This window comes from Punctularia strigosozonata (assembly GCF_000264995.1).
Source record: "Punctularia strigosozonata HHB-11173 SS5 unplaced genomic scaffold PUNSTscaffold_4, whole genome shotgun sequence".
Classification (NCBI taxonomy): domain Eukaryota; kingdom Fungi; phylum Basidiomycota; class Agaricomycetes; order Corticiales; family Punctulariaceae; genus Punctularia; species Punctularia strigosozonata.
Genome location: NW_006767436.1, coordinates 1,707,927 through 1,731,749, shown reverse-complemented (window position 1 = coordinate 1,731,749; position 23,823 = coordinate 1,707,927). Strand labels below are relative to the sequence as shown.

Below are 23,823 nucleotides of genomic sequence, written 5' to 3'. Positions count from 1 at the left end.
AGTGTTTTAAGCTCGATGCTCATTGCTCGTCCGGGTGTTACCACCTTCGCCGTTATGTTCTCCCAGTCTCGGATTAGCTGCTTGTTTACTACGGTTGCTACGCCTGCTTTCCCCGTCAGGTTTTCTGGGTCTGGAGACGCGAAGACTCGGAGACGGTTGGTGAATAATCCTTCTATGTCATCCCTCCTCTGACTATCCATATGGGCTTCTTGTATAAGCAGCACTGCGATCTTTCGCTCTCGCATCAGTTGATTTATGTGGTGCCACTTGCTTTGGCTGCCCTGGCCGTTTGCCTGTCCGAAACCTCGGATGTTTAGTGATGCAATTCTTATCCCGGCTTTCATTGCCTTGGGGGGTTTCCGCCTGGGTCTGTCTTTTGCTCTGCCGGTATTGGGATTTATCCCGAGGCGTCTGTTTAGCTCGCGCTCTATGGCATTCATCTGCTCTTGACTCTTTCGCAGTCTATCTTCGGCATTTTGCCGCCCCTCGCGTTGCGTGGGTGGGCCGTCAGCGGTCTGCTGGGGTCCTAGCGCGGTCTGCACTACTTGACGGCCTTGCTCTGAGGCCATCTCTCGTCCTCTGTCGGAGGACTGTTCGGTCGGTCGCGACGGGTCCTTGTCCCGGGTGCTGTCCCCTGTCGTGGGGCTTGTCCTCAACCCGGTCTCCCCACCATCGAGCCGTACCTGCCCGCTGCCGTTACCACACGCCCCATCCTCGACGGATCTGCCAGCGGCGCGACAGATACCGCCTCCGAGGGCGGATCCGCCATTGCCTAGGTGACCGTCAGTGCTGGGGAGATGTAGGGGGCTTACTGTGTCAATCGTGTCGGTGTTCGTTGCTTGGTGTTGAGTGCCGTTCCTAGGTTAGCAGGACCTAGAAACGGTTAGTAGGTGCCTCCCGGACGAGCACCCGTTGGGGCGGTCGTGCTCTCCGGTCAGCTTTGCCGTTACCGTCGGCCGGACTCTACTTACCTTTAGCCACAACGTTAGTAGTTTATACGCTTCCACAGCTTTCCTGTCGCCTTACGGCTCAGTAGATTTGGGCTGTATGGCGTCTCCGTGCTTTGTTCCCCCCCAAGGTGGATTGTTAATGGTATCGTCTATTGTTGGTTTCGTACTTTGTTACAGACATGGGGTTTGATAGTACGCTAACGAGAACGGCCCGGGTTTACCACCGGTTGCCGTACTGGGATCGGGTTACGGTCTCCCATCCCCCGCGTCTGTTTGAGGCTCTTGCCCCTCCTCGGCCTCTGGAGGTTCCCCGGCGGCCTCTCCCAGGGTGCATGTTGCCTCGGTCGTTGTCGTTGTTGCTCCTCGCGCGGGTGGGCTTCGCCTCCGTTGGGCCGCTCCAGCCTGCTATCTTCGGGAAGGGGCAGTCCCATGCCGGGTGAGTGACGGATTTGCAAAGGGCGCACTCGATGTCTTTCTTTTCTATGAGCAGCTTCTTCAGTCCGCCCTTGACGTAGTAGCTTGGTTTGCGAATAAGCGCGAGCCAGCGGCGGTGTTCGTCATAGTTCGTTGCGATCGGGCGCCCCATGAGTTGCATTACGGGGTCGAGCCTCCCCTGTTGGTTGCGAAGGGGGATGTATGTGAGTGTGAACGAGCTCGTGGCGTAGGCGACTCGGTCATTGACCGTGCCGGGGATGCCGGCAGCGCGAAGAACTTGATCTACGAAGTTCCGGAAGGGCTTGTCCTTCCAGAGGACCGTCTTGATGGCGGTTAGGATCTCGTTCTTGACTTCCGGTAGGGCTTCCTGGTCTTCGGCGGCCCTGACCGCGTCCCCGGAGATATGCATAATGGTCCATTCGTAGTAATTCGGGTCGAAGGACAGAACGTGGAAGCAGATGTCCTCATTGACTGCGAAAGTCTGTTGATATAGCAGGTAGGCGCGTTCGTGGCTGTTGCAGCCAGTCAGGAGGATTGTCCATGGTTTGTCGAACGAGCGCCTTGAATTCTTCTTAGCGAGGGGGCGATGCGTGTCCAGTCGCCGTTTAGCGTTCCCTACCGACTCAGACGGCGGTCCGACGTCAATACGGAGGGCCACGATGAACTCCAGAATGTCGGCGTGAAGCGTTGGGCGTGCGGCGAAGAGGTCTTGTCCCGCGTTGAAGGGCACTATGGCGAGAAAGTCGCCTGGGTTAGCTAGAACCGGCGTAGTTTGGGCCGTCTCCATCCCTTCCAACAGATCTGCCATACTAAGTCCGATTCTGGGGAAGACCACGTCTAGGAATTCGACCGACTGGTCGGTAGGGCGGGCCGTTGGGGGGTCTCCGCGTCTCGATGTTTGGATATGGGGGTTCTCGTCCGTAAAAGTTGGCGGTGCGGTCGGGCTGGGCCAGATGGAGCGTTGAGGGAGCGGGATGCGGGGGCGCGAGTCTAGATCGTCTATAGTGTTCCTTTCGCCGCTGCGCGCCTCCGAGTCAGTCAAGGACTGGGGATCGTCTTCGTCGGCGCGGGCACGTTTAGGTGATCGTCCCGTGTCGATTAGGGAGATCTCTAGGGTCTGCAGCATGTTCGGTTGGCTCTGTACATTACTGGTCAGTCATCGTCCTACGCGCTGGGGCCCGGACTTGCCATTGTGGATGTCAGGTGTCTGGCAGGGTGGGAGTGTATTGTATCGAGGGGCGCGTAGGGTGGCGTAGTCAGTTCGATGGTTGAAGGGGAGGATGGCGGGAGGGGGAGATAAGGGATTTTATACCTTTGGTCTGTCCCGATCGTCTTTGTCCCCAGCTGCGCATGGCTCCTGGAGTGCGGCCCCTACTCCTTTGTGTCTCTGTCTTTGTTCCACTCGTGTTTCCTCGTGGTTTGCCGGCGGGTGGCCTCCTTTGGTACGGCTCCGGCCCGACTAGGTACTTTGTGTGGCGTCGCCCCGTGTGAGGTAGGGGGCAGCCAGGTTGACCGGTCGTCGCCGTCTTCCTGCGGGAGTGTGACGCAGGGTTAAGAAAGGGGCGGATCTATGTTTCGAGGTTTGCCTCTGTATCTTGTGGTTTTAGGGTCGGTGGTCTGGCGTTGTGTCACCTCAGGCTTGGTTACTTGAGTGGCGCGGTCTAGCGGAGGTCACTGGGATGCGTACACGACGTCTAGGGCGTCCTGGTATTGTATGCACGTTGGTATAAGTAGTAGGTAGTAGTCTACTCTTATGGGTGGAGAGGTAGCCATTAACTTTGCGGAGGTGTGTGCTATAGCGTTGGTTACCCGGTCTTGGGTGGCTAGACGTCTGTACGACGTTGAACGCGGTCTGCGCTCTTCTCCTCCCCGTATAGGGTCGAGGAACGGTTGTTAGCTTCCCCCGAAGGGTACTAGTCCCTTGAGCCGCGTAGAGGCCAACCGTCGGTACCATCGGTGGTGATGGTCCTAGTTCAAGGGATAAATCCCCTCCTTGCAATCCTATAAAACACCAGTGTTGCCGTAAAGAATATGTCGTCTGTCTACAGCATGCTCTTGGCTGATCTTGTGCAAGTCCTGTGTTCCTTCCCGGACCTATGCCGCATTCTATCCTACAACCGCCTTGTACTCTTCGTCGCGCTGATCAGACGGCTTCGGCCAACGATCAATAGGTTACTTAATTATTACGCGGACAGCTTACCTGAGCTGGCTTGCTGTGGCACCTGGGCTACAGAGCCGGGCCATGGCCCGGCCATAGCCCGGCTTCCCAGTGGAACGGCTGTTCTCGCTTTCATCCTCCTGTTCCTTGGAGGGTCATCCCCGCGCGGAGCGGACTATCCTCTTGCATCACGCGTTCTCGGCTGTACATCTACGACGACTTTACGACTAGAAACGCCAAGGCTGCCCAGTGGGGGACATTCTTCATTAACGAAGCCACTGCCGGGGTTTGTGCATTGTGCCACCCTCTGACCATCGCCCAACAAAGCCACCAAAGATCGGAACTTAGAGCGCACAACGGGCCACCCGTAGGGGTGTCGCCTATATACCTGGGCGTGTAGCCCTTTCATTCCCGTCTTTCCGCTCACGATGGCCTATGGTCCTGCATCTCCTCGTGATGCGCTCGTTGCTCGCCGGCAGCGCTCTGTCAAGGCGGCTCGCTTTGCCAATGCCCCTTACCACCGCCCCAAATTCAGTGGAAAGGTTGGCTTGCACTCCGTCCATACACATGCCAAGATCGATCCAAGATCGATCCCGCGCTCTGACGACAGCCCTGCCTCCAAGGTCAGATGGACGACCAATGGCTGGTGGTCTCCTGTGGACCACTCGCATGACCTGCATATCTCTCCATATCCTCCGATAAGCCCTTGCAACGAACTCCATCCCGCGACGAATGGCCGTTCTCCGCGGCGAGCTCGTTCTATCCCTCCGCTGCCGATCGGAGCCGGTAGACCCAGCCAACATCACCCTTCGCGGGACTTTGCTCGCCTAAGACCTTTCTCGGAATGGATTGTAGACTACGTGTGCGCGCAGACTCGGAGCGGGCTTCTTCCCTTCGGCTTGTATGTTGCTTTCCGTATGGATTGTCCCTTACTCATGACTTCCTTGCAGCTCGCATGATCCTACGAACGACATGGCATGTGCTGTCGATCGCATTTACTTGGTTTTGTTGGCAATGCCAATGGAACTATCTTGCGTTATCTACGCCATCTACTACACCCTCACTATACTGCACATCACGTCACTCTTACCTCCCGCGGACGCATACCCCTTCTGGGAGGCGCTTTATCGGGGTGAGCCTCTCACGCTGGAGGAACGGATTGTCAAGATGGTCACAGTTGGGATGGTGCTGGCGGACAAATGGCTGAACTGTTGCACGTACCGCATGTCCGAGTGGTACGTGTTCATTAATAACCTTTCTTTCTATTTCTCATGCGCTTTTGGAGAGTAGGTCCATGAACACCCGCATTTCGCGAGAAGCGCTCATCGCTTTGGAGAGAGCTGCGCTGAATATTCTCAATTACGAGCTTTCGGTCACGGACGACGCCTACAGTCGGTGGCTGGGTCATCTAATTCACTTCCACGTTGAGTCCTCGCACCTTGCGGACACGCCGCACAGAATCGTCGGTTCCATTCTTGGAGAAGTCATCAGTGCTTCGCGGAATGGTTTATTGTCGCGACCGGATGAAGTAGCTCTACCAGCGCCGTCGGAATGGAATCCCTCCGCTGATCCCATTCTCCCGAAGGAGCATATCCGCACTCGCAGGTCGTCGGCATACCCCGTCACAAGCCGCCACCTGCCTGTCTACGGTCGCTGCCCGATCATACCTCAAATTGCGGCCTCCAGGCGCATTGAAGGCACATCTGAAGATCTCAGACTCTGGCCCACGTCCTACGTATATCCCGCGAGCTCATATCCCATCGCAAGCCCTACATACAGAGCGACCAAGGATGAGGATATCCGCATGCTTATGGACAACTATCCAACGGCGGTCAGATCGGCGCTGAGCAGGACGCGGCGACGATCAGGAGAGCGCATTCCCACCGCCCCTATACCCCACCTCGCCGCAGCCCTATGGAGAGGCGGATACCTGATCGGGGCTTAACATCTCCATCGAGGGCCGCGCTCGCACACATCTCGCATACATGCTCCCCTCCGCACTCGTCATTCTCGCCGCCCGGCGAAGTATGGCCCGCACCAGTATCATGAGGAAATCCGGTAGATGGTGGAGTCAATTGTACGAGTACTCCCGGCGATTGGGTTTGCGCGACCTCTTTGTTCTGTCTTTTCTCCCGATTAGAGTATATCAGCACGGGCAAAGTGGAGCGGATATGCACTGCATGGCAGGCTTCCGCGCATATCACTGCCTACTGTGACGAACTTTTATTATGTAGCACCTGCAAATGCACTCTCTTGCTCGGGCCTCGGTAGTCCGGGCTTCAGTGATGTCATTCACAATGTGGCCTTGGTCATGCCGACCTGACCTGCATGCTGTGAACGTCGAGCGATGACGAGCTTCGCGGTCGAGAACTTAAATTATTTTGCGTGACAAAGACACGTTGTGGCCATTATGATTGAATCTGTGTAACAAGCAGCGCTGCAGGCACGCGCTGAGAATGAACGTAAAGCACAAACCTATGTAAGAACTGACAGGCGGACTATCTACCGTGCTTATAATAATACTACTTAACCGCCGAGTTCCGAGCACCGTGAAATCGCACGTGAGTCCAACAGTGTTCAGTGCTCGGGCTGTTATGTCATAGCAGCCTTGATGTTTTGCGCCAAACGAATTATCCCTGGATCCACCGTACCCGCACTCTTAATCAGAAACGCGAGCCTAGCGAGGATTGGGTCGGCGGAACGACCCCCTTCCAGTCGAATAGAGCGTAGAGTAGAAATCTGAGTAATTGTGCTCTCACGTGGTCGATCCCCATTGCGCGTCTGCTTAAGCCTGCTTAAGCTGTTCTCTGAATCTGTCGCAGTCGCGTCCACTACAGCTTGCATCTGCGCTCACTTCATCCGACGTATCGACCGACTCTGATCGGTTACGACCAACGCACACGACCATGTCTTCGGGCAATCTTCCATCCTCCATGGATATCGACGAAACCGCGATCGATGAGGGTTTGTACTCTCGCCAGCTGTTAGTAATATTGCCGGTGTTTTAGCGATGGCACGTACTGATATCCCGACAGATATGTGCTAGGACATGAAGGCAAGGACTTATCTGTGCTAATGGTGCAGCATGAGTGCTGATGTCCATACTTCAGCAATGAAGCGTATGGCTGCTTCCAATGTCCTCGTTATCGGGCTCCAAGGCCTAGGTGTTGAGATCGGTGCGCAACAAAATCTCCAGTAAAGTAATCCCGTTCTCACTGAAATTGGAATGCCGAACCACTATCCAGCTAAAAACCTGGCTCTCGCGGGTGTCAAGTCAGTGACGATTTATGACCCCGAGCCCGTGGCTGTTGCAGACCTCAGTTCCCAAGTACGTATGCTCGATCCTCAAAATAAAAATATCCAGAGTTGCCTAATACTATGTCTAGTTCTTTCTGAGGGAAGAAGATATCGGCAAGCCTCGCGCAGCAGCGACAGTCGGCCGTCTCGCCGAGTTGAATGCTTATGTCCCCGTCCGCGTGCTTGATGCTCCATCTGGCCAGGAACTGACGGTGGACCTCATCAAAGGGTTCCAGGTATGCGCTTTGCGCTGCGTGTGTCGATGTTGTTAGCTCATGCATCGGCGTAGGTCGTTGTCTTGTGTGGAGTCCCCCTCAGCAAGCAACTTGAGATCAATGATTGGACCCATGCCAATGGCGTGCACTTCATCTCTGCCGAGACGCGTGGTCTATTCGGGTGGGCATGACATATTTCGATTGGTTTAACGTGACTCATCGAGCTCCAGGTCTATATTTACTGACTTCGGACCTAAATTCACTTGTGTCGACCCTACTGGCGAACAACCACTGACAGGAATGGTAGTTGAAATAGCCAAGGATAGGGAGGGTCTTGTGACCACGCTTGACGAGACCCGTCACGGCCTCGAGGATGGCGATTTCGTTACGTTTTCTGAGGTCAAGGGCATGGAGGAATTGAACGGTTGCGAACCTCGAAAGGTCTCTGTGAAGGGACCTTATACTTTCACCATCGGAGACACATCAAACCTTGGTGATTACAAGTCTGGCGGTATCTTTACGCAGGTCAAGATGCCAAAGATCATTGAATTCGTGAGTAATCTTCTCGAGATGAATATCAAGTTTTGACGTTCAGAAATTTGTTAGAAATCTCTGCGCGAGTCCATCAAGTCGCCAGAATTCTTTGTCACTGACTTCGCCAAGTTCGAGCGTCCTAAGACTCTTCATGCTGGGTTCCAGGCTCTCGCGGAATTCCGTGCCCAGCACCTCCGTTCTCCTCGCCCTCGAAATGCCGATGATGCAGCGATAGTTGTTGATCTGGCAAAGAAGATAGATGCCGACGTGGACGACAAGATTATTCGCGAACTATCCTATCAAGCAACTGGAGACCTCTCTCCCCTGGCTGCTGTCATCGGAGGCTTTGTGGCACAGGAGGTTCTGAAAGCTTGCTCGGCCAAGTTCCACCCCATGGTTCAGCATTTGTACTTCGATTCCTTGGAGTCGTTGCCTAAAGAGCTTCCGACGGAAGCCGATTGCCAGCCCATCGGATCTCGATACGATGGACAAATTGCTGTCTTCGGCAAAGCTTTCCAAGAGAAGATCAGCAGTTTCCGCGTATTCCTTGTCGGCTCAGGTGCCATCGGCTGCGAGATGCTCAAGAATTGGAGCATGATGGGCGTCGGCTCCGGTTCCCGAGGCATAATTCATGTCACCGACTTGGATACAATCGAGAAGAGTAACCTCAATCGCCAGTTCTTGTTCCGGGCTAAGGACCTAGGAAAGTTCAAATCTGAAGTCGCTGCCGCCGCAGTTGCTGCCATGAATCCTGATCTGCAAGGTCATATATCTTGCAAACAGGAACCTGTGGGCCCAGATACTGAGAGTAAGTCGGCGCGCTCGCCCCTTGTCATAGCGTCCTAAAGAGAATCTAGACATCTACGGCGATGAATTCTTTGCGGACATCGATTGCGTGACCAATGCCCTGGATAACGTAAAAGCACGTAAGTCGTCCGGGCTGCTGCAATTGGCATTGCGCTGATGAACAGACAGGCGAGTATATGGACCGTCGTTGCGTCTTTTATGAGAAACCTCTCCTCGAGTCTGGGACGCTCGGCACCAAAGGCAACGTCCAAGTCGTCTACCCTCATCTTACCGAGTCGTACTCGTCGTCTCAAGATCCTCCGGAGAAAGAAACTCCATCGTGCACGGTCAAGAACTTCCCCAACGCAATCCAGCATACTATCGAGGTAAAAAGTCAGATCACTTCTCATGAATGATATTGATTTCCTCTTAGTGGGCGCGCACGGACTTCGACGATCTCTTCGTCAAGCCTCCCCAGGCCGTCAACTCGTACCTATCAGAGCCTAACTACCTTGAGACTACTATAAAGCATTCGGGTCAATCAAAAGAACAACTCGAGCAGATAGTTTCCTACCTGGTTACCGAACGACCCCTAACCTTCGAGGAGTGCATTGTCTGGGCACGGTTACAGTTCGAGAAGAAGTACAACAACAACATTCGACAGCTGCTCTACAGTTTGCCGAAGGATGCGGTGACGAGCACTGGACAGCCATTTTGGAGTGGCCCTAAGCGCGCACCTGACCCACTCACCTTCAACTCGAACGATGTTAGTGATTCCGTCGGGCTGTGGTGGTTTAGGTATTGACAAACTGCACGCAGCCTACGCATCTGTCATACATCATCGCTGCAGCTAACCTTCGTGCTGCCAATTACGGATTGAAGGGGGAGAACGATCCAAATCTCTTCAAGAAGGTCGCAGATTCGGTCATCGTCCCGGAGTTCACGCCGAAGAGTGGAGTCAGGATTCAGGTCAACGAGAACGACCCTGCTCAAGATGCAAGTGGAGGAGCTGGTGAGGACCGGCGTCACAACGGTGCCGTAGCCGGCCGTGCTAACAGAAGGTTTTGTAGACGTCGATGAAAGTGAACTCGTCAAGAAGTTGCCTGCGCCTTCGTCGCTTGCTGGCTACCGGTTGACTCCCGCTCATTTTGAAAAGGATGATGATAGTAATCACCATATTGATTTCATCACGGCTGCATCCAATCTGCGGGCGATGAACTACAACATCAATCCCGCAGACCGGCACACTACGAAACAAATTGCTGGCAAAATCATACCCGCTATTGCAACGACGACATCACTCATCACTGGTCTCGTCTGCCTCGAACTGTACAAGGTACGCGTCGACAGGTCAACATCGTGATACATGTATAACATGCCTGCCGAATGAGTAGGTCATCGATGGCAAGAACAAGCTGGAGGATTACAAGAATGGCTTTGTCAACCTCGCGCTTCCCTTCTTCGGTTTCTCGGAACCAATTGCTGCGAAGAAGAGCAAGTACGGCAACATTGATTGGACGTTGTGGGACCGTTTCGACTTCAAAGGTGACCCTACGCTGCAGGAGATCGTCGACTGGTTCCAGAAGGAACACAAGCTTGACGTTGGCATGGTCAGCCAGGGCGTCAGCATGCTGTGGAGCTCCTTCATCGGCAAGAAGAAGGTGCAATAGCCAGGGCGATCATCTTTCATGCTTCAACTAACTTTTGTCATTCATCAGAGCGAAGAGAGGTTGCCGATGAAGTTTAGCAAACTGGTGGAGCATGTCAGCAAGAAGCCTATTCCTCCTCATGCGAAGCATCTCATCGCGGAGGTTATGGTTTCAGACGAGGATGGCGAGGACGTCGATGTGTGTGCCTCCGTTGAATTGTCACGTCGCATGATACTGACTGATTCGGAATACAGGTCCCATTCCTCGTCGTGCATATCTAGTCGAGTAGATCTTGTGCGGAGTACTGATATCGATGTATTTCATAGTCGGCGTAGATGGTGTACGAGTGCAATGTATTGTCAATTCTCGGTTTGCGGATACTACATTGTGAGAGTCGCGCGAGGCTCGTACGTAGGTGGCCACTGTCACAGTGGCATCGACGTGTTCATTGACGCACTACGTCTAGGGCCACGAACAGGTATGGCATATATGAAGTTTACAAGACGTCGGACGCCTGAGAAAGAAGGGAGGTTGGGGTGGTTGAGGGTGCGGACCAAGGGGCTGACGGCCGCTGATAGAGGTCGAAAGGGCAGGGGAGAAAGCCAGTTAATCGAACCGAAAAAGGAAAGGAGATTTTTTTTGGTGTTTTCATAGGCGTTTCCTGACGGTAAGCAGGGACGGTTTCGAGACCAAGAGGCACACACGAAGAAGAAGAGAGGTATTAGCTGACACAGGATTTTAGGGTGCGCGGAGTGTGGAACATATGGAACAATGAACGCGGGTTAAAAGCCAGAACATTGTATAAAGTTCGGAGTCCTATTCTTCTAGAGTCTCGCCGGGGAGACTCGAGCTTGAGTCCTTGATGTATGGCAGGACGGATGATAGAGGGCATGAAGCGGTCGATGATAAATATGACATGGCGAACGTGAAATCGATGTGATATATGAGGCCAGGTGTTCCCAATGGACAGGATGGATATGTCGTCGAAGTAAGGGAGGGCCATGAATTCGGGATACTGAAACGATGTTGGAACACTGAGTGATGTAGTGAGCTTGCTGGGATGATGAGATCTGTGATCCGTGAATCGACCTAAGCTCGGAGCCAGCCCTGCAGATGAACGGGAGGTTGAGAGTGGAGGAACGCCGGACCGTACGACATATTGTATCTGTGATGGTTGCCAGACCACAGCGCTTCCGCACAGGCACTATCCTCTCGCGCGGTCATGCGCATGTCACTATACCCATGACCAAGTCGAGGAGGCTCCATTGTGTAATGAGCGTAGGGAACGGAATGATGACGCGCATGGGACGAGTCAGGCTGATGATAGCCTACGTCGGCGATGGGACAACAGGACTGCGAGTAAAATGCCGTCGGGTCGTACGAGTAACCTGATAGGTACGGCACGTTGGTCGGCCATGATCGATACTGAGCTGGGTACGGGGCGGGAGGCGGGAGCATGGCAGAAACCTGGCCAGCCGGTGGAAGTGGTGCAAGATACTGGCCCATACCCGCCGGCCTCGACCGCGACAACGGTTCGTCGGCATGAGGACTCCACTTCGATGGTGGAGGGAGGAAGCGATCAGATAGAACACTTGCGGTGCTTTCTGCTGAAGAATTGCTACGCAGAGAGCTGTGCCTGCCGACGCGACGCTTCGGCAGGTACTCCTGACGGAGTGGACCATCTTCGTCAAGGTCGATATCATCCATATGCGCACGCGCTTCCTCCTCCTCCATTTTGCGGCGCTGGCGTTCTTCCAAACCCAGGAAGACGGGTTCCGGGTGACCACTGGCCAACTGGTCGTGAGACTGGAGCGAAGCACAGGCTGACGCCGGTGCCTGTACTAGCTCATCGATCGTCTTGCGGATGATCGAGTGTGGGCTGTTCGAGGGCCTCGCGATGGGCTGAGGGTGACCACTGCAGGCAGCGAGTGCCATGTGGTAATCCGCGATATGGGAGAGCCATTTTGTCCATGCACGGGGAGTTATCGAAAGATCGTGGTCGAGAACGTCCAGCGCGAGCAGTTCCAGTCTGTTGATCTCGACGATGGGGACATTGGAGATGGAGTGCCTAGTCAACACAAATCAGCTCGGTGATCAGAGGCGCCACAGCGTTCACATACCAGGTCTTGTTTGAAAATGTATGGTCGTCCAACCATTTATTCGCGAACATAAATCCGAGCAAGATTACCCGATATGCCGCCTCAAGCTCCGCGGTACCCCTTTCAGCAGCGTAAGTCCCGGTGCCGAGCAATTTCTCCAGTTCCATTCTAAAACGCGTCTCTCGGAAAAACTCAGGACCGATGGTGACCTGCCCGAAGAAGACCGGGAACTTGACGATATACCACAGCGACAGAAATACGGCAGATGGCTGGAGGAGTGTCGATAAAAGCAAAGACCGCACGCGCGCCACGAGGTGACTAGGAGGTAGGGTGGCCTGTTGCTTTGAGTGTCCGCTGCAGTAGGATGAGTGACTGGTAAAATGCCGTAAGCTGAACAGACGTACGACGACGGCACTACGAAGACGGGGCGTAGGTCCATCCCCGTGGTACACACTTTCCAAGCATACAGGGCGACCCATTCCGCCAATGGCTCTGCCAACTTCTTGTAGCTTGAATCCGCCGTAGGGGTAATGACAAGGGTGGGAGGAGGAGGTTGAACACGCGCGGCGTCGCAGGTATAAGAAACCGGCTGCTGACAGCCGCACTGCATCTCGCAGTAACCATGCTGGCACTGCTGTGACATCTGACCAGCGTCGGTCCAATAGTTGTCACCACGAAAGACCACAGGCGCATCGCCGGCGGCGACTGCTCTGTCCACGAAGTCCCCGAAGGGTGTCAACGGACCTAAAGGACTAGAGTCAGGACCGGGGAGCGTGTCCAGTGTTGGGGAGGGATCTTCGTAGATGGGAGAGAAACCTCGAGAGCGGTATATCTCCTCGTATTCGTCGCAGTAGAGCGAGTTAGATTTCGCGTACACGCCGGCATTGCTTGCATCCGGGACGTCCGGGGAGTCCCAATTGCATTCTCCGTCCGTAAGATGGCCCGGAGTGTATTCGTCGTATGCCATGCCATCCTCATCGTCTGAAGCGTATCCCATCGGCTTGATGGGGGGCACGTATACGGACCCAAGTACTCGGGATAATGGGGGAAGCATGACGGGATCACTGCTTCTCGCTGGTGTCACTTTGGGCAGCGCATGGAGGGCAAAATCAGAATACACGTTTTCACAATCCTCCCTTCGACTGTCGTCCTCCCAGATACGATGCGGCCTGGACGATGGCCTCGCATACGGGAGCGAGCCAGCCCGATCCCCGGCCGGGGCGGGCTGACTCTTCAGAGGGACCGACAGATTGTGGCTGTGAAATACGGAAAGGTGCCTTCCTTGCAGGTCGCCAGCGTGATCTGGTTTGATGGCGAGATGAACTGGCTGCTCGTGGATGTGCGGAACGGGAACCGGCATCTGCAGTGGGGGATCGGAGGCGGAGACCCGGTCGTCAAGCCACTGAGGAGTAGCGGAAACGACAGTCTCTTCTAGGGGCTCCTGTTGTGTTGGCAGGAGCGGGTGGCGGTCGAAGACGAAGAAAGAACAAGTCGTGATATATGTCGTTAATGAAGAGAAAGCGATGGAATCGAGACCAAGAGTGAGACAAGGAAAAGCGGACAGAGAGAACTAGGGATGGCCAACGCGCAGCAAAGGCGTGCCTTTTGGAGTAGATTATAGCAGAGCCAGACTGGGACGAGAGTCTTCGCCCGGTGACCACCGATCTAGGGGAGCAGGGAGTGGCCTGAGCTGTCTTGACGGTGGTGGCGACCAGCAATCAGGGGAGGGCGAGTGGAGGACCGACGTGAGCCGGATCCAGCGAGGTCGTGGTGGGACGCAAGAGTCACCAGCCGACCAGAGCGCCGTCCACTACGTCACGTGCGTCTGCAAAAATCGCCACGGCCCGCCGTTTTTTCTCTGAAACCACCGCGGTTGGGGCCAATCGGGTGGATCAAGTACAACTGCAAGCAGTTTCGGTGGGTTCACCGGAACGTGTCCGTCTCTGGGGACGAGAAGGCGGAGTTCCGGGCACAGATCTAGAGCCCCCAACTTTCCCTACGAGCCACACGTATCTTCATCGTGATCTTCTCGTCCAGCGACAATCTGCACAACGATATCAGCCTCCATCGCGCGCGGCCACGCGTTGCCGGGACGATGAGCCGAGGATGGGGCCCCTCTTCCCCTGAGGCCGGTGTTCGGCCCCACGGGACGGTGGCCTCTCCATGACGCGGGAACTAGTTAGAATTGCTACGTACTGTGACGTCTCGGATCTGTCCACTCGGTCGTCATTCCATGGAACAGACTGAATCCGTTCTCTCAAATAGTAATACGCAGGAGGTTCCTAGGGTTGCGGAAATTGTGCTGCTCTTCGAAAGGCAGAGATGTCCCGCGGTCACGTGCTCGCAAAGCGTGACTTACACGAACGCGTTTCTCGGCACTGACTCGGACGTCTCGGACGCTGTCATGTCCTTCTCCCAGTTTCTCAATGGCCAACGACAGGAAGATGGACCGAACACACAGCAGATTGGGCTGGACTCCATTACTCTGGGCCAGCTCAAGGCCATGGTCGGATCAGCGCCCAAGCCAAAGGCAAGCCTGCCCTTCAACCTCACCCTCGTATCAATGCCATGTGCTTACACGCCTGTCCAGCAATCTTTTTACGACTTTCATTACGACGATGAAGATACTGTCATTAACGAAATAGAAGAATTCTATGCGTACGTAGAGATGCCTCAGGTCGCCGAGAACATGAAAGCATGGGAGGGTTCATTTGAAGGAGGTAATCGTTACGTGCTCGGTTTACATGATCTATCCTGAATCCGCATCAGAATGGACCAAAGCCCCCTTTTCAAAGCGCAAGGCGCATGTTGAGATCCTCCTCGAAAGCCTGGAACACCGTGATGCTGTCATTCGTTTCACTAATGCTCGTAGGTTACTCTACGTCCTACAAGGTGTGTTCCTGAGCTGCTCGCCGCTTGCGTGTCATTCATCTCTTCACAGGCACCTTCGCGGAAACCACGTCTCCCGAGCATCAGTTGCATTGGATAGTGGAGAACGGCAAAGTGGTCCGAGCCGCAAACGGATTGGGCAACATCATCGAGGCTATGAAGATCGCCGGCCATCGCCATGATTTGCTCTGGTGAGTGCATAGATTTCTCCATATTCACCGCGCGATCTTAGGCCATAAAGCTCTCTGTCCGATGCGGACACCGCCCATTTCAACATCTCCGCCGAGGACAAGGCCGACTTGCTGGAGGAAGTCAATACAGAAATATCAGTGTATCTAGGCATGCTTTACCACCTCGTAGAAGTATTCAAGGGACAGGATGACTTTGCCGATGAACTGAGTGAGTGGCGTTGGCGAATACAACAGAGACATTCTCATTCCCAACAGTGAGCTTGGACCCTCCACTCCCTGTTTATTTGTTCCAGCTTGTCGCCGGTTTAAAGGACAAGACAGCTCGGGGATACCCGATCAAGAAGGTAATAAAGGTTGCATTCGTGGACCTATCATACTGACCTGCTTTCGTCAGCTATTGCTCGTCCTATGGAAGACGATCCTGAGTTGCTGCGGTGGAATACGTGAACTCGACCGAGCGAAGAAGCTTGCGCGCGAGCTTTCAGGGCTCCCACCTCTCCCAGAAGAAGGCGGGTCCTCACCCTCACCCTTCCGTTAGACTGCGAGCCTTGCTAACAGATTGTGCAGCCTTTCCCATCAAGTCTACCCCGATTGACATCGAGGTGTTCCGTCACGAAACCGCGATTAAGTACCCTACCTTCTCGCCTCCCGATGCACCCCTTCCCGTGGCTTCGCCCAGCCCCATACCGCCATCCAAACTAGCTCAGGCATACAACCCAATTCCTGTGCGGCATCATTACAATCATGATGATACCGAACACCACTCTCTACTTAGCCACGGTCACAGCGGCTATCACCAGCAGCAACAGCAACCTGGTCAACAGCAAGCCTTCCGCGGCGTCCCACAACCCGCTACGCCAGCGCCGAGTCCACCTCCCTCACCGAAGCCGAAGAAGCAGCAATACCAGACGGATCAGACACGGCCCTTCCTTTTTCCATTCTCTCGCAGCCAGAGATTCGGATTGGGACGGGGATATTCCAGCGGGAGCTACGTACCGTTTGCCATCGATGAGGCGGAGAAACTGTACAACAAACACATGTACATCAGCCTTGCGCTCTGGCAGATGTGGCGGACGAGGGAGGAGTGTATGTCTGCCGAGAGTGGATTGGAGCACATGCCAGGATTTACGCCGCAGAATATGCCGGGTTCCACCTTCACAACGACGATAACGACCGATTCCGTCAACACGCTGGACGATGTGTGTAGAGCTCGCCCGCCCAACTAAACTTTGATTGACACTGGCCTAGGATGACGAGAACGTAGAGCGTTTGCCCGACATCGCTTTGCTTGATGCCAAGATAGCTGAAGCAGAAAGCTCGATTCATTCTGCTGATACCAATGCAGACAAACGGCGGGCAAAGGAGAGGAAAGAAGACTTGATGCGATTGCGACGGATTGAACAGATCTACGTGAGTGCAAGATAGCGTTCACCCATTGAGGGTCTCACAGAGAACGCACCCCAGAGCTCTCTCCTCCCCAACCTAGGCAACTGGGTTCTTGTGGTGCTCAAGCTGCTTCTCGCCACGGTCTCGGCGGCCACTAGTAACCAGCCGCCCCCGTCCGCCTCAGGCGGTGGTTTCCCGCCAGGTGTTTCACCGCGTCAGTGGTCGCCTCTGGCTGCATGTGAGGTCTCCTGACCGTAAATATTCAGCACCGGAGCAACCTCCCTCCCCTCCGCCGACCCTCGAGGAAATTGATGTCATTCGGCACCGGGAGATCACCTCAAAGGCGGTTTCGGCCATCCTGTTGCTGACGTTAAAGTGGTTCAAAGTGTCTCGTGGGTGTTCTCTGACCGATATATAGAGAAATTGCTCAACAGCGTTCGTAGATGTCATGAAGTTTCATCATCTTGGGCAGCTACTGCTGGACACTAACTGCTTACTCCTGATCCTCAAGATGTTTGGCTTGCAAGAGGTCTCTGTGTCCGTCGTCTCGAAGGCCGACTCGCCAGAGAATAAGTACGTGACTTGGTACGGGCGTAGGAGCATTCTTGAACTCGCCGTAGTTTCTTTCGGTATTGCCAGCAGAATTTTGCGAGGTCGGCAGGCGCAGCCATCTTCATACCTGATGAATCGCAGACTACTGCAAGGAAAACTATCGTCAAACGGACTCTGCTTCCCAATGGCCAAACACACGAAGAAGAAGTCGAGCTGATTACTGAATTTTCATGGAGAAACTTCTTTGCCACTATCAACTTCGCGAAAGTCATGCAGAAGCTCTCTAAACATCGTTCGCACAGGGTTTGGATGCTCGTTCAGTACAAGAGCTCGGTATGTGGAGCGGCGCATCGTATCCAGAGTGCGTAGCCTTCTCATACTAATGAGATTCTCCAGGCGGTCTTGAAAAGAGTACTGCGAGTGTCACACCCGACGCTGCAGCTCCACATCTTGAAACTGATCAAGAGTCAAGTGCCTTTCTGTGGTCGTAAATGGCGGCAATGTATATTCTTCCACAGTTCCACATCTCTGATCGGTGTGCTGACCTGTGTACAGCAAACATGAAGGTTATCACCTCTATTTACCTGAACTGCCGCCCCGACCTTCGTGACGAATGGCTCACTGGAACAGAAGTGGATGATGTCTCCGATGCCCAGGTATGTCATTTGCTCTGGTAGAAACCCGGCGATCATGACACTCGCAGGCACAAGAGCAAGCGTTGCGTCACCTCGTGAAATTCTGTGAGCGTTCCGTGAGGGAAAGTAAGATCGATGACTGAGGCTGTGACAGACAATAACAGGCGGTATGGGCCCCAGGCTAACGCTCAGCAGCATCAAGCCCACAAGCGTGCCGCCAGCATGTCCCATTTGGAGGGTCTTCACCCCGGCCCTGAGCTGTCTGGCATCATAAGACCAGTTGGTACCCCGAACTTCGTGGAAGCAGATGTCTTCCCGCCATTAAGGGCGCAAGCTCCGGATCCATCGATCTTCTTACCGTACACGACGGAAGATATCGCATTCGAGGAAGAATATGAAGAGTACCTATCGGACCTTGGCTATACTGACGTCCAATCCGGAGAAGGTCAGCTATTCGGTGGAACGTCGGAATCGGCATGGTCACGCTTACCACAAGCCGCGTCCGAGATCGCGGATGGGATCAGCGACAGCGAGAGCGTGGTCTCGATTGGAGAACTCGGAGACGAAGCGCGGCTGGAGGGCGGGCGGGATGATCGTGATATACCGGACGAGAACAAAAACAATTGGGAGGTATATGTATTCTCCCACGATGCAGAGCACATTTCTGACCCATCTGCAGCACATGAGTCCCAAGACCATGGCTGTGCTTGCGAAATCGTCACCTAGTCCGCGTCGATCAAGCTCAGGCAGCGCCAGCCTCCGCCCTGTCATCCCCTTCCGCCTCGACGAATCTGATGGCAGCGCGGTTGATCTCGAGGATAGTCAAGACGCGGAGCCAGAACTGGGCCCGATGCCGAGAGAGCAACCCACGCCCTTCGCGGAGGGCGCGGGCGTAGACGAAGTGGAGTATGCTTATGGGTGAGTCATGGTGTATTCCCCACGCTCGATAATCTACTGACGAGTGAACAGTATATGAGTTCCATCGCACGGATGAGTATTTTCCTGGTATGCACAAATCAACCTGGTTGGTCATCTGTAGATATCTTAGATTATGAACGACCTTATGAACGACCTCGTTCCCTCCGGATGGCGTTGTGTGCATCCTCATTCCCCTCATTCGCCCTGCAGGATGATGGATGCGGTCCCATATATGCACGCATCATAAGGGAGCGCAACCCGTGCTGCCCAAGTCAGTCATAAAGGACTGGCGACGAGGCTCTATGCCGCGCCTCCTTCAGGTCGTTTCGGAAACGACCATGACCAACGCCTGTTCTCGGACTCGGCCAAGCCGCTCAAAGTACGGTATTGTTCGCATCGAAGATTGTCCGTCCGGATTGGAACTTGCATCAGCGATGGATGAAGCTCTGGCGCCTGACTCGAGAGACTCGAGCAGCGTACAGGCCTTGCACAATGGGTTGCTTGATATGTATCCGCAGCGTGCGCAATTCTCTGGATATCGGATATCAGAACACAGATTCTTGAGTCGTTTATGGGTATTTTACGTTGTGATTTCTGTGTGGCCTTCACCTCGGAACGTAATTCGAATGCTTCACCAGAATGAATGATATCAATGATGACAGAGGGTCGTGCGGCTGAATCCAAATTTCGAGTGTCAACAGTCAAAATCGAGGTTCAAGACAACGACAGTCTCTTACCTTCCAAATCCTTGAGAAACGCGCGTGCATGGCCACGGTAAGCGTCAGGTGAATATATGCATTCCGTTGAGAAGTAATGCAACTTCTTGAAGTACGCGTACCTACACAAGTTTCAGGGTTAAACAAACTTCGACGGAATGTGCGTTGAGCATACCGACATTACAATTTCTTTCTCGTATGTATACTTGAATGGCTTTGACCGCTTGATGGTATCTTCACCTTCTGTGCATATCAAAGTACAGCGCCCCAGCCGCGCGATATCGCCTCGCATTACTAATCAAACACGTTGAGATTAATTTGTTCGATCCGGAATCCCGGATGACTGACTGTTCATAAGGACTGTTTCCGCGATATCGTCGGCATTATGCCCAGTAACGATATGATCGACGCCTAACGATGCGGCGCCCCGGTCGAGAGCTTGCCTTCGGAAAACCCCACAGAAGGTACAGTTATTCTTCTTGCCTATCTGAGCCACAATGCGATCCATTGTCCAGCCGTAAAGATCGTCGTATGATAGTATCTGCAGCGGGATATCGTAGTCTTTTTGGTTCTGTTTGACGGTCTGTATCGCCCGTGAGAATCCATGAAACTTGCGTCCTTTCTGACTACGCGCATACCTCAAGGGAATCGTCGCGATAACCTGTTATGCCTTCGTCGATGGAAAGCAGATACAAGTCTAACCCGTATTGGTAACGGTGATTCAGAGTCTTCATGACATATGCCAATACGGTTGAGTCTATGGACATATACACATATCAGCTCCGGCGCGTATCCATGATGCACATAATGGGCCCTACTGGGACGCACCCTTTCCGCCCGACGCCCCTATCGCAACCCGGTCCCCCGGCTTGAAGAGCTGGGCATCGGTTATGGTGTGGTGAACTTCGGTCTCAAAAACATAGAAAAAGCATTCTTTGCAAATCTGCTGGCCGGTCTTTGGCCTCTTCAGCATCGCTCGGGATGTCTGACATAGTACGCATAATCTTGGCGGCATCGCAGTCAGCAGTCAAGATAGGATTGCCCTAACCCTAGGACGAGGTCACAACTTTTCTGGTCGTTCGCCTCACAGCCAGTCCTTTCATCCCTACCATGCCTCGTGAACATCGCAAACGCGGCAAGAAACAAAAGAAGAAACCCGAGGAGGAACATGACGTGCTCTTGACTGACGCTGCACCTGAGTATGCTCTCGAAACTGTCGAAGAGCCCCAACCAGGTCCATCCTGGATCAAGTCAAAGCCCCATCCAGATGTGGATAGGGAAGCACCATTCGGTTACGTTGACGCCGACGTGAAGGCATATTTCCGCACTGTGGATATGCAGATCCGTGAATGGCAGGAGACTCGCGGAGACGATGGGGTCGAGCATACAGCAAGCTCGGAACTGGATCCCAACGAAGGTCAGGGCCCGGGAGAACGCATGCCCGTTGATCCCTGGCTAATATTACCACAGACAAACGCACCTTCTTCGTTGCTGCTCTACAGGAAATGACGGGTAAGGAGAAACAGCTGGCTACGGACCCCGATTGCTCTGCTATCTTGGAGCGCATGGTATACTCTATGGATGACTTCGTACGAAGAGTATTTATGGATACTTTGTCTGGCTCGTAAGTGTCTGGCTCTGCACCTGTCTTCCCTATCATTATAGCTCACATTGACGAAAGATACGAGCAACTAGCAAAACATCGCTTTGCATCACATGTATGCCAGACCGTTTTCTCTGTCATCGGCGACACAGTCTCCCGAGAAGTACGTAGCAACTTTCCCCTTACATACTTGGTCTTACGATCCGTTCATAGATGATGAATATCTTCCCTCCACTTCCAGAGACTGGCGAGGACTCCGGAGAGCTACGGACAGCAATCCGCCTCGTTCTGGATGCCTGCGAGGTTAGATCGTTCGTTCCTTCGTACCTTGTTTCCGTCTTACGATATGAGCTAGGAACTATTACCCTGCTTCACGAGCCTCATCATGGATCCTTTCGCCTCCCATGTACTCAGGGCGTTATTGCTGCTCCTCGTCCCTGACATCGCTCCTGCCGACTCCACACTGAAGTCCGCTGGGTTACGTTCAAAGAAAAGCGCGGCATGGAAAGCTCGCCAGGGACAGTTTTCATCGGTCTTTGTGGATGAGACATCTGCGAACGGAGAGAAGGGCAAAGGAAAGGAGTCGGAGCCCGCAAGTACGCGGGTTCCCCTCGAATTTTCCCGCCTTGCGAGCGCCTTCGTAGCAAGAATCAGAGAAGAACTGACTCCCAATGAGGTCCGCGCTTTGGCCGCGGATAAGGTCGCTAGCCCGGTCTTGCAGGTAAGGAGCTGCCGTCTTTGTACTGAAGATGACTGACGTAACGTATGCTAGTTGCTATTGGAACTCGAAGCTCATCACGGGATTTCGGATGAACCCGACTCTCTCATGGACCGTGTTCTAGTAGGGATTGTAACGCAATCTCGTAAGTCAGTCGCGGACATCGTCTATGCAATACTGAGGACTCCTGGCCCTCAACAGATACACAGGATGTATCAGGAACGGCGGAGCCTTCAGATTACCTCATGACCCTTCTTCGCGACCCAACGTCTTCCCATCTTCTAGAGACGCTGGTTTCTCGCTCGCCTGAAGCCGTCTTTGATCTTCTATGGCAGACCTACTTCCGTGGAAAGCTCGCTGGAGCCAAGGGCCGGAAAGCACTCAGTGTCAATGGCCTAGCGTTGCATCCGGTGGCTAATTTCGTGGTCGCGCGTGCAGTTGAGCGACTCGGCGCGGAAGGGCTACGCGAAGCTTGCGAAGAGCTTGGAGGCGAGGGCGTCCGGAGAGTGCTTCGTAGGTTTACCAGCGGGATCGAAAATATCTCGGTAACTGACGTACGTGCTTGCAGAAGCGAACCGGATTGGAGTCATCAAAGCCCTGATTGATAGAGCTGGAGCGCTGCACGCGGCTGAAGATTCCGTTATGAAGGTATGCTTACAGCAATGGCGTAAAACGGTCCCGTTTCGATCATTTATTCTACAGGCATTGCAGCCAGCGTTCGGCATTGAGTCAGAGGAAGACAAGAAGCAATGCGTCCCTTGCGTTCTACGTTTGCTGTCATTGCAGGTAAAGGCTCGTCGACATGCGCTAGTACCGTCCTTGATAGCGATTAAGGATTATCGAGGTACTGTCGCATCCTCAAATCATGAAGGCGATGATGCTGGTGGGCACGAGCCAAGGGGGAGTCGGCCGCCCCGTACACGAGGCAACAAATCTTCGCTCGATCCTCTGGAGCCGAAAGTCCAAGGCGCTCTTCTGCTGCAGTCCTTGTTGCGGCTTTCGAGCACACATAATCAGATCGTCACAGACAGGTACTCAGACCCCTATGTTTTCGACGTCCTCACTGACGCTCATCCTGGAGCATCTTGAACACGACTCAAGATGAGCTGCTAGCGATGTCACGACACCCCGTGAGCTCGCGAGTACTCGACGCCGTGATGGAATCACCCAGTGTACTCCCAAAAACCAAACGAAGCCTCATCCTTGCGTTCGCTGCCCGGTTCCACGACCTTGTGGACGACCGTATCGGAAGTCGTGTTGGAGATAGGCTTTGGGCTGCAGCTGATCCTTATCTGAAGGTATGTACGTGTTGTTCTGGGATGCGTGCAGGTGCCAATCCGTTTCGAATGCAGGTGAAGATCGGCAATGCGTTGATCCCTCATGAACAATTCCTAGCATCATCATACTACGGCAAATTCTTTGCCAAGAATCTGAACCTATACCTTCTGAAGCGAAATGCAGAGGAGTGGAAGGATTGGCAGCTGTGTAAAATCAAGATGCGCCAGGGCTCTGGCGTTCCGACGAGTGGGCGCGACTTGGAGTCAAAAGAAGACGGCCGCGCTCAACAAGCATCGGCTGTCAAGCCCGAAAAGCGGGAACGGAAGAAGCGAAAACGCGAGGCTGATGTCGGAGACGTCATTGACGCGGTTTTCGAGAATGTGTTGGGCGGGAAGAAGTTCAAGAGGGGGCAATTGGAGGGTCAATCGCCGACCAGGATTACCCAAACCGCCCATCGGGGTACAGAATCGAAGAACGCGGGCAGCACGGGGAGCGGCGGAAACCCCGGAGATCGGGATTTGAGCGCCGTGCTGGGTGCAATCCGATCTGCGCCCAAAGAACAGACAAGGGCAAAGCCGAAGCGCGCGAAGGGTTGAGCGTCGAGGTCGTGTAATCATGTATGTAGCAATCTATGGACGACGATCGATGGTGCAGACTGGCTTGGGAGGGGAAGACGGCGCCCCAGGACCTCGAGCTGGCGGGGAGAAAGCCCGGGCTGGTGCTACATGGGGTAAGCCGGCGTGAAGCCGGTCGTAGTGACGGCGATAGAGAGTGGGAACGCAGATGTCATGATATCGCATTAGAGCTGATTTGC

General features: G+C 54.0%; 7 protein-coding genes across 7 annotated transcripts; 4 read left to right on the top strand and 3 right to left on the bottom strand.

The window, feature by feature from the left end:
• Positions 1 to 1,167: 1,167 nt before the first annotated feature.
• On the bottom strand, positions 1,168 to 2,511 carry PUNSTDRAFT_43587 (uncharacterized protein; the record flags this gene model as incomplete). Its single annotated transcript, XM_007382245.1, has 1 exon — positions 1,168 to 2,511. The coding sequence occupies one exon, from the start codon at positions 2,509 to 2,511 to the stop codon at positions 1,168 to 1,170; it is 1,344 nt and encodes a 447-aa protein (XP_007382307.1).
• Positions 2,512 to 3,705: 1,194 nt separating this feature from the next.
• Positions 3,706 to 5,771, top strand: PUNSTDRAFT_51365 (uncharacterized protein). Its single transcript, XM_007382244.1, has 3 exons — positions 3,706 to 4,444; positions 4,494 to 4,778; positions 4,834 to 5,771. The coding sequence occupies exons 1-3, from the start codon at positions 3,972 to 3,974 to the stop codon at positions 5,486 to 5,488; spliced, it is 1,413 nt and encodes a 470-aa protein (XP_007382306.1). The 5' UTR covers positions 3,706 to 3,971; the 3' UTR covers positions 5,489 to 5,771.
• Positions 5,772 to 6,375: 604 nt separating this feature from the next.
• PUNSTDRAFT_51364 (ubiquitin activating enzyme) lies at positions 6,376 to 10,400 on the top strand. The gene is made up of 16 exons (XM_007382243.1): positions 6,376 to 6,526; positions 6,579 to 6,598; positions 6,654 to 6,719; positions 6,789 to 6,871; positions 6,930 to 7,076; positions 7,130 to 7,236; positions 7,286 to 7,607; positions 7,662 to 8,397; positions 8,447 to 8,515; positions 8,565 to 8,761; positions 8,809 to 9,141; positions 9,195 to 9,387; positions 9,446 to 9,711; positions 9,770 to 10,036; positions 10,094 to 10,222; positions 10,279 to 10,400. Exons 1-16 carry the CDS (start codon positions 6,450 to 6,452, stop codon positions 10,303 to 10,305), a joined length of 3,039 nt encoding a protein of 1,012 aa, XP_007382305.1. The 5' UTR covers positions 6,376 to 6,449; the 3' UTR covers positions 10,306 to 10,400.
• Positions 10,401 to 11,113: 713 nt separating this feature from the next.
• On the bottom strand, positions 11,114 to 13,090 carry PUNSTDRAFT_64742 (uncharacterized protein; the record flags this gene model as incomplete). Its single annotated transcript, XM_007382242.1, has 3 exons — positions 11,114 to 12,092; positions 12,145 to 12,477; positions 12,531 to 13,090. The coding sequence occupies 3 exons, from the start codon at positions 13,088 to 13,090 to the stop codon at positions 11,114 to 11,116; spliced, it is 1,872 nt and encodes a 623-aa protein (XP_007382304.1).
• Positions 13,091 to 14,517: 1,427 nt separating this feature from the next.
• On the top strand, positions 14,518 to 18,698 carry PUNSTDRAFT_119671 (uncharacterized protein; the record flags this gene model as incomplete). Its single annotated transcript, XM_007382241.1, has 18 exons — positions 14,518 to 14,653; positions 14,714 to 14,843; positions 14,893 to 15,015; positions 15,065 to 15,203; positions 15,254 to 15,411; positions 15,459 to 15,547; positions 15,598 to 15,712; positions 15,771 to 16,402; positions 16,452 to 16,613; positions 16,668 to 16,803; positions 16,856 to 16,981; positions 17,033 to 17,162; positions 17,210 to 17,474; positions 17,538 to 17,643; positions 17,697 to 17,797; positions 17,845 to 17,881; positions 17,931 to 18,462; positions 18,503 to 18,698. Exons 1-18 carry the CDS (start codon positions 14,528 to 14,530, stop codon positions 18,696 to 18,698), a joined length of 3,303 nt encoding a protein of 1,100 aa, XP_007382303.1. The 5' UTR covers positions 14,518 to 14,527.
• A 312-nt stretch (positions 18,699 to 19,010) lies between these two features.
• On the bottom strand, positions 19,011 to 20,425 carry PUNSTDRAFT_64973 (uncharacterized protein; the record flags this gene model as incomplete). Its single annotated transcript, XM_007382240.1, has 7 exons — positions 19,011 to 19,225; positions 19,279 to 19,368; positions 19,432 to 19,532; positions 19,590 to 19,704; positions 19,759 to 19,993; positions 20,049 to 20,167; positions 20,239 to 20,425. The coding sequence occupies 7 exons, from the start codon at positions 20,423 to 20,425 to the stop codon at positions 19,011 to 19,013; spliced, it is 1,062 nt and encodes a 353-aa protein (XP_007382302.1).
• Positions 20,426 to 20,520: 95 nt separating this feature from the next.
• Positions 20,521 to 23,648, top strand: PUNSTDRAFT_100580 (ARM repeat-containing protein; the record flags this gene model as incomplete). Its single annotated transcript, XM_007382239.1, has 12 exons — positions 20,521 to 20,827; positions 20,881 to 21,034; positions 21,092 to 21,176; positions 21,227 to 21,316; positions 21,369 to 21,734; positions 21,786 to 21,876; positions 21,933 to 22,244; positions 22,300 to 22,379; positions 22,434 to 22,517; positions 22,566 to 22,762; positions 22,813 to 23,029; positions 23,084 to 23,648. 12 exons carry the CDS (start codon positions 20,521 to 20,523, stop codon positions 23,603 to 23,605), a joined length of 2,505 nt encoding a protein of 834 aa, XP_007382301.1. The 3' UTR covers positions 23,606 to 23,648.
• Positions 23,649 to 23,823: the final 175 nt, after the last annotated feature.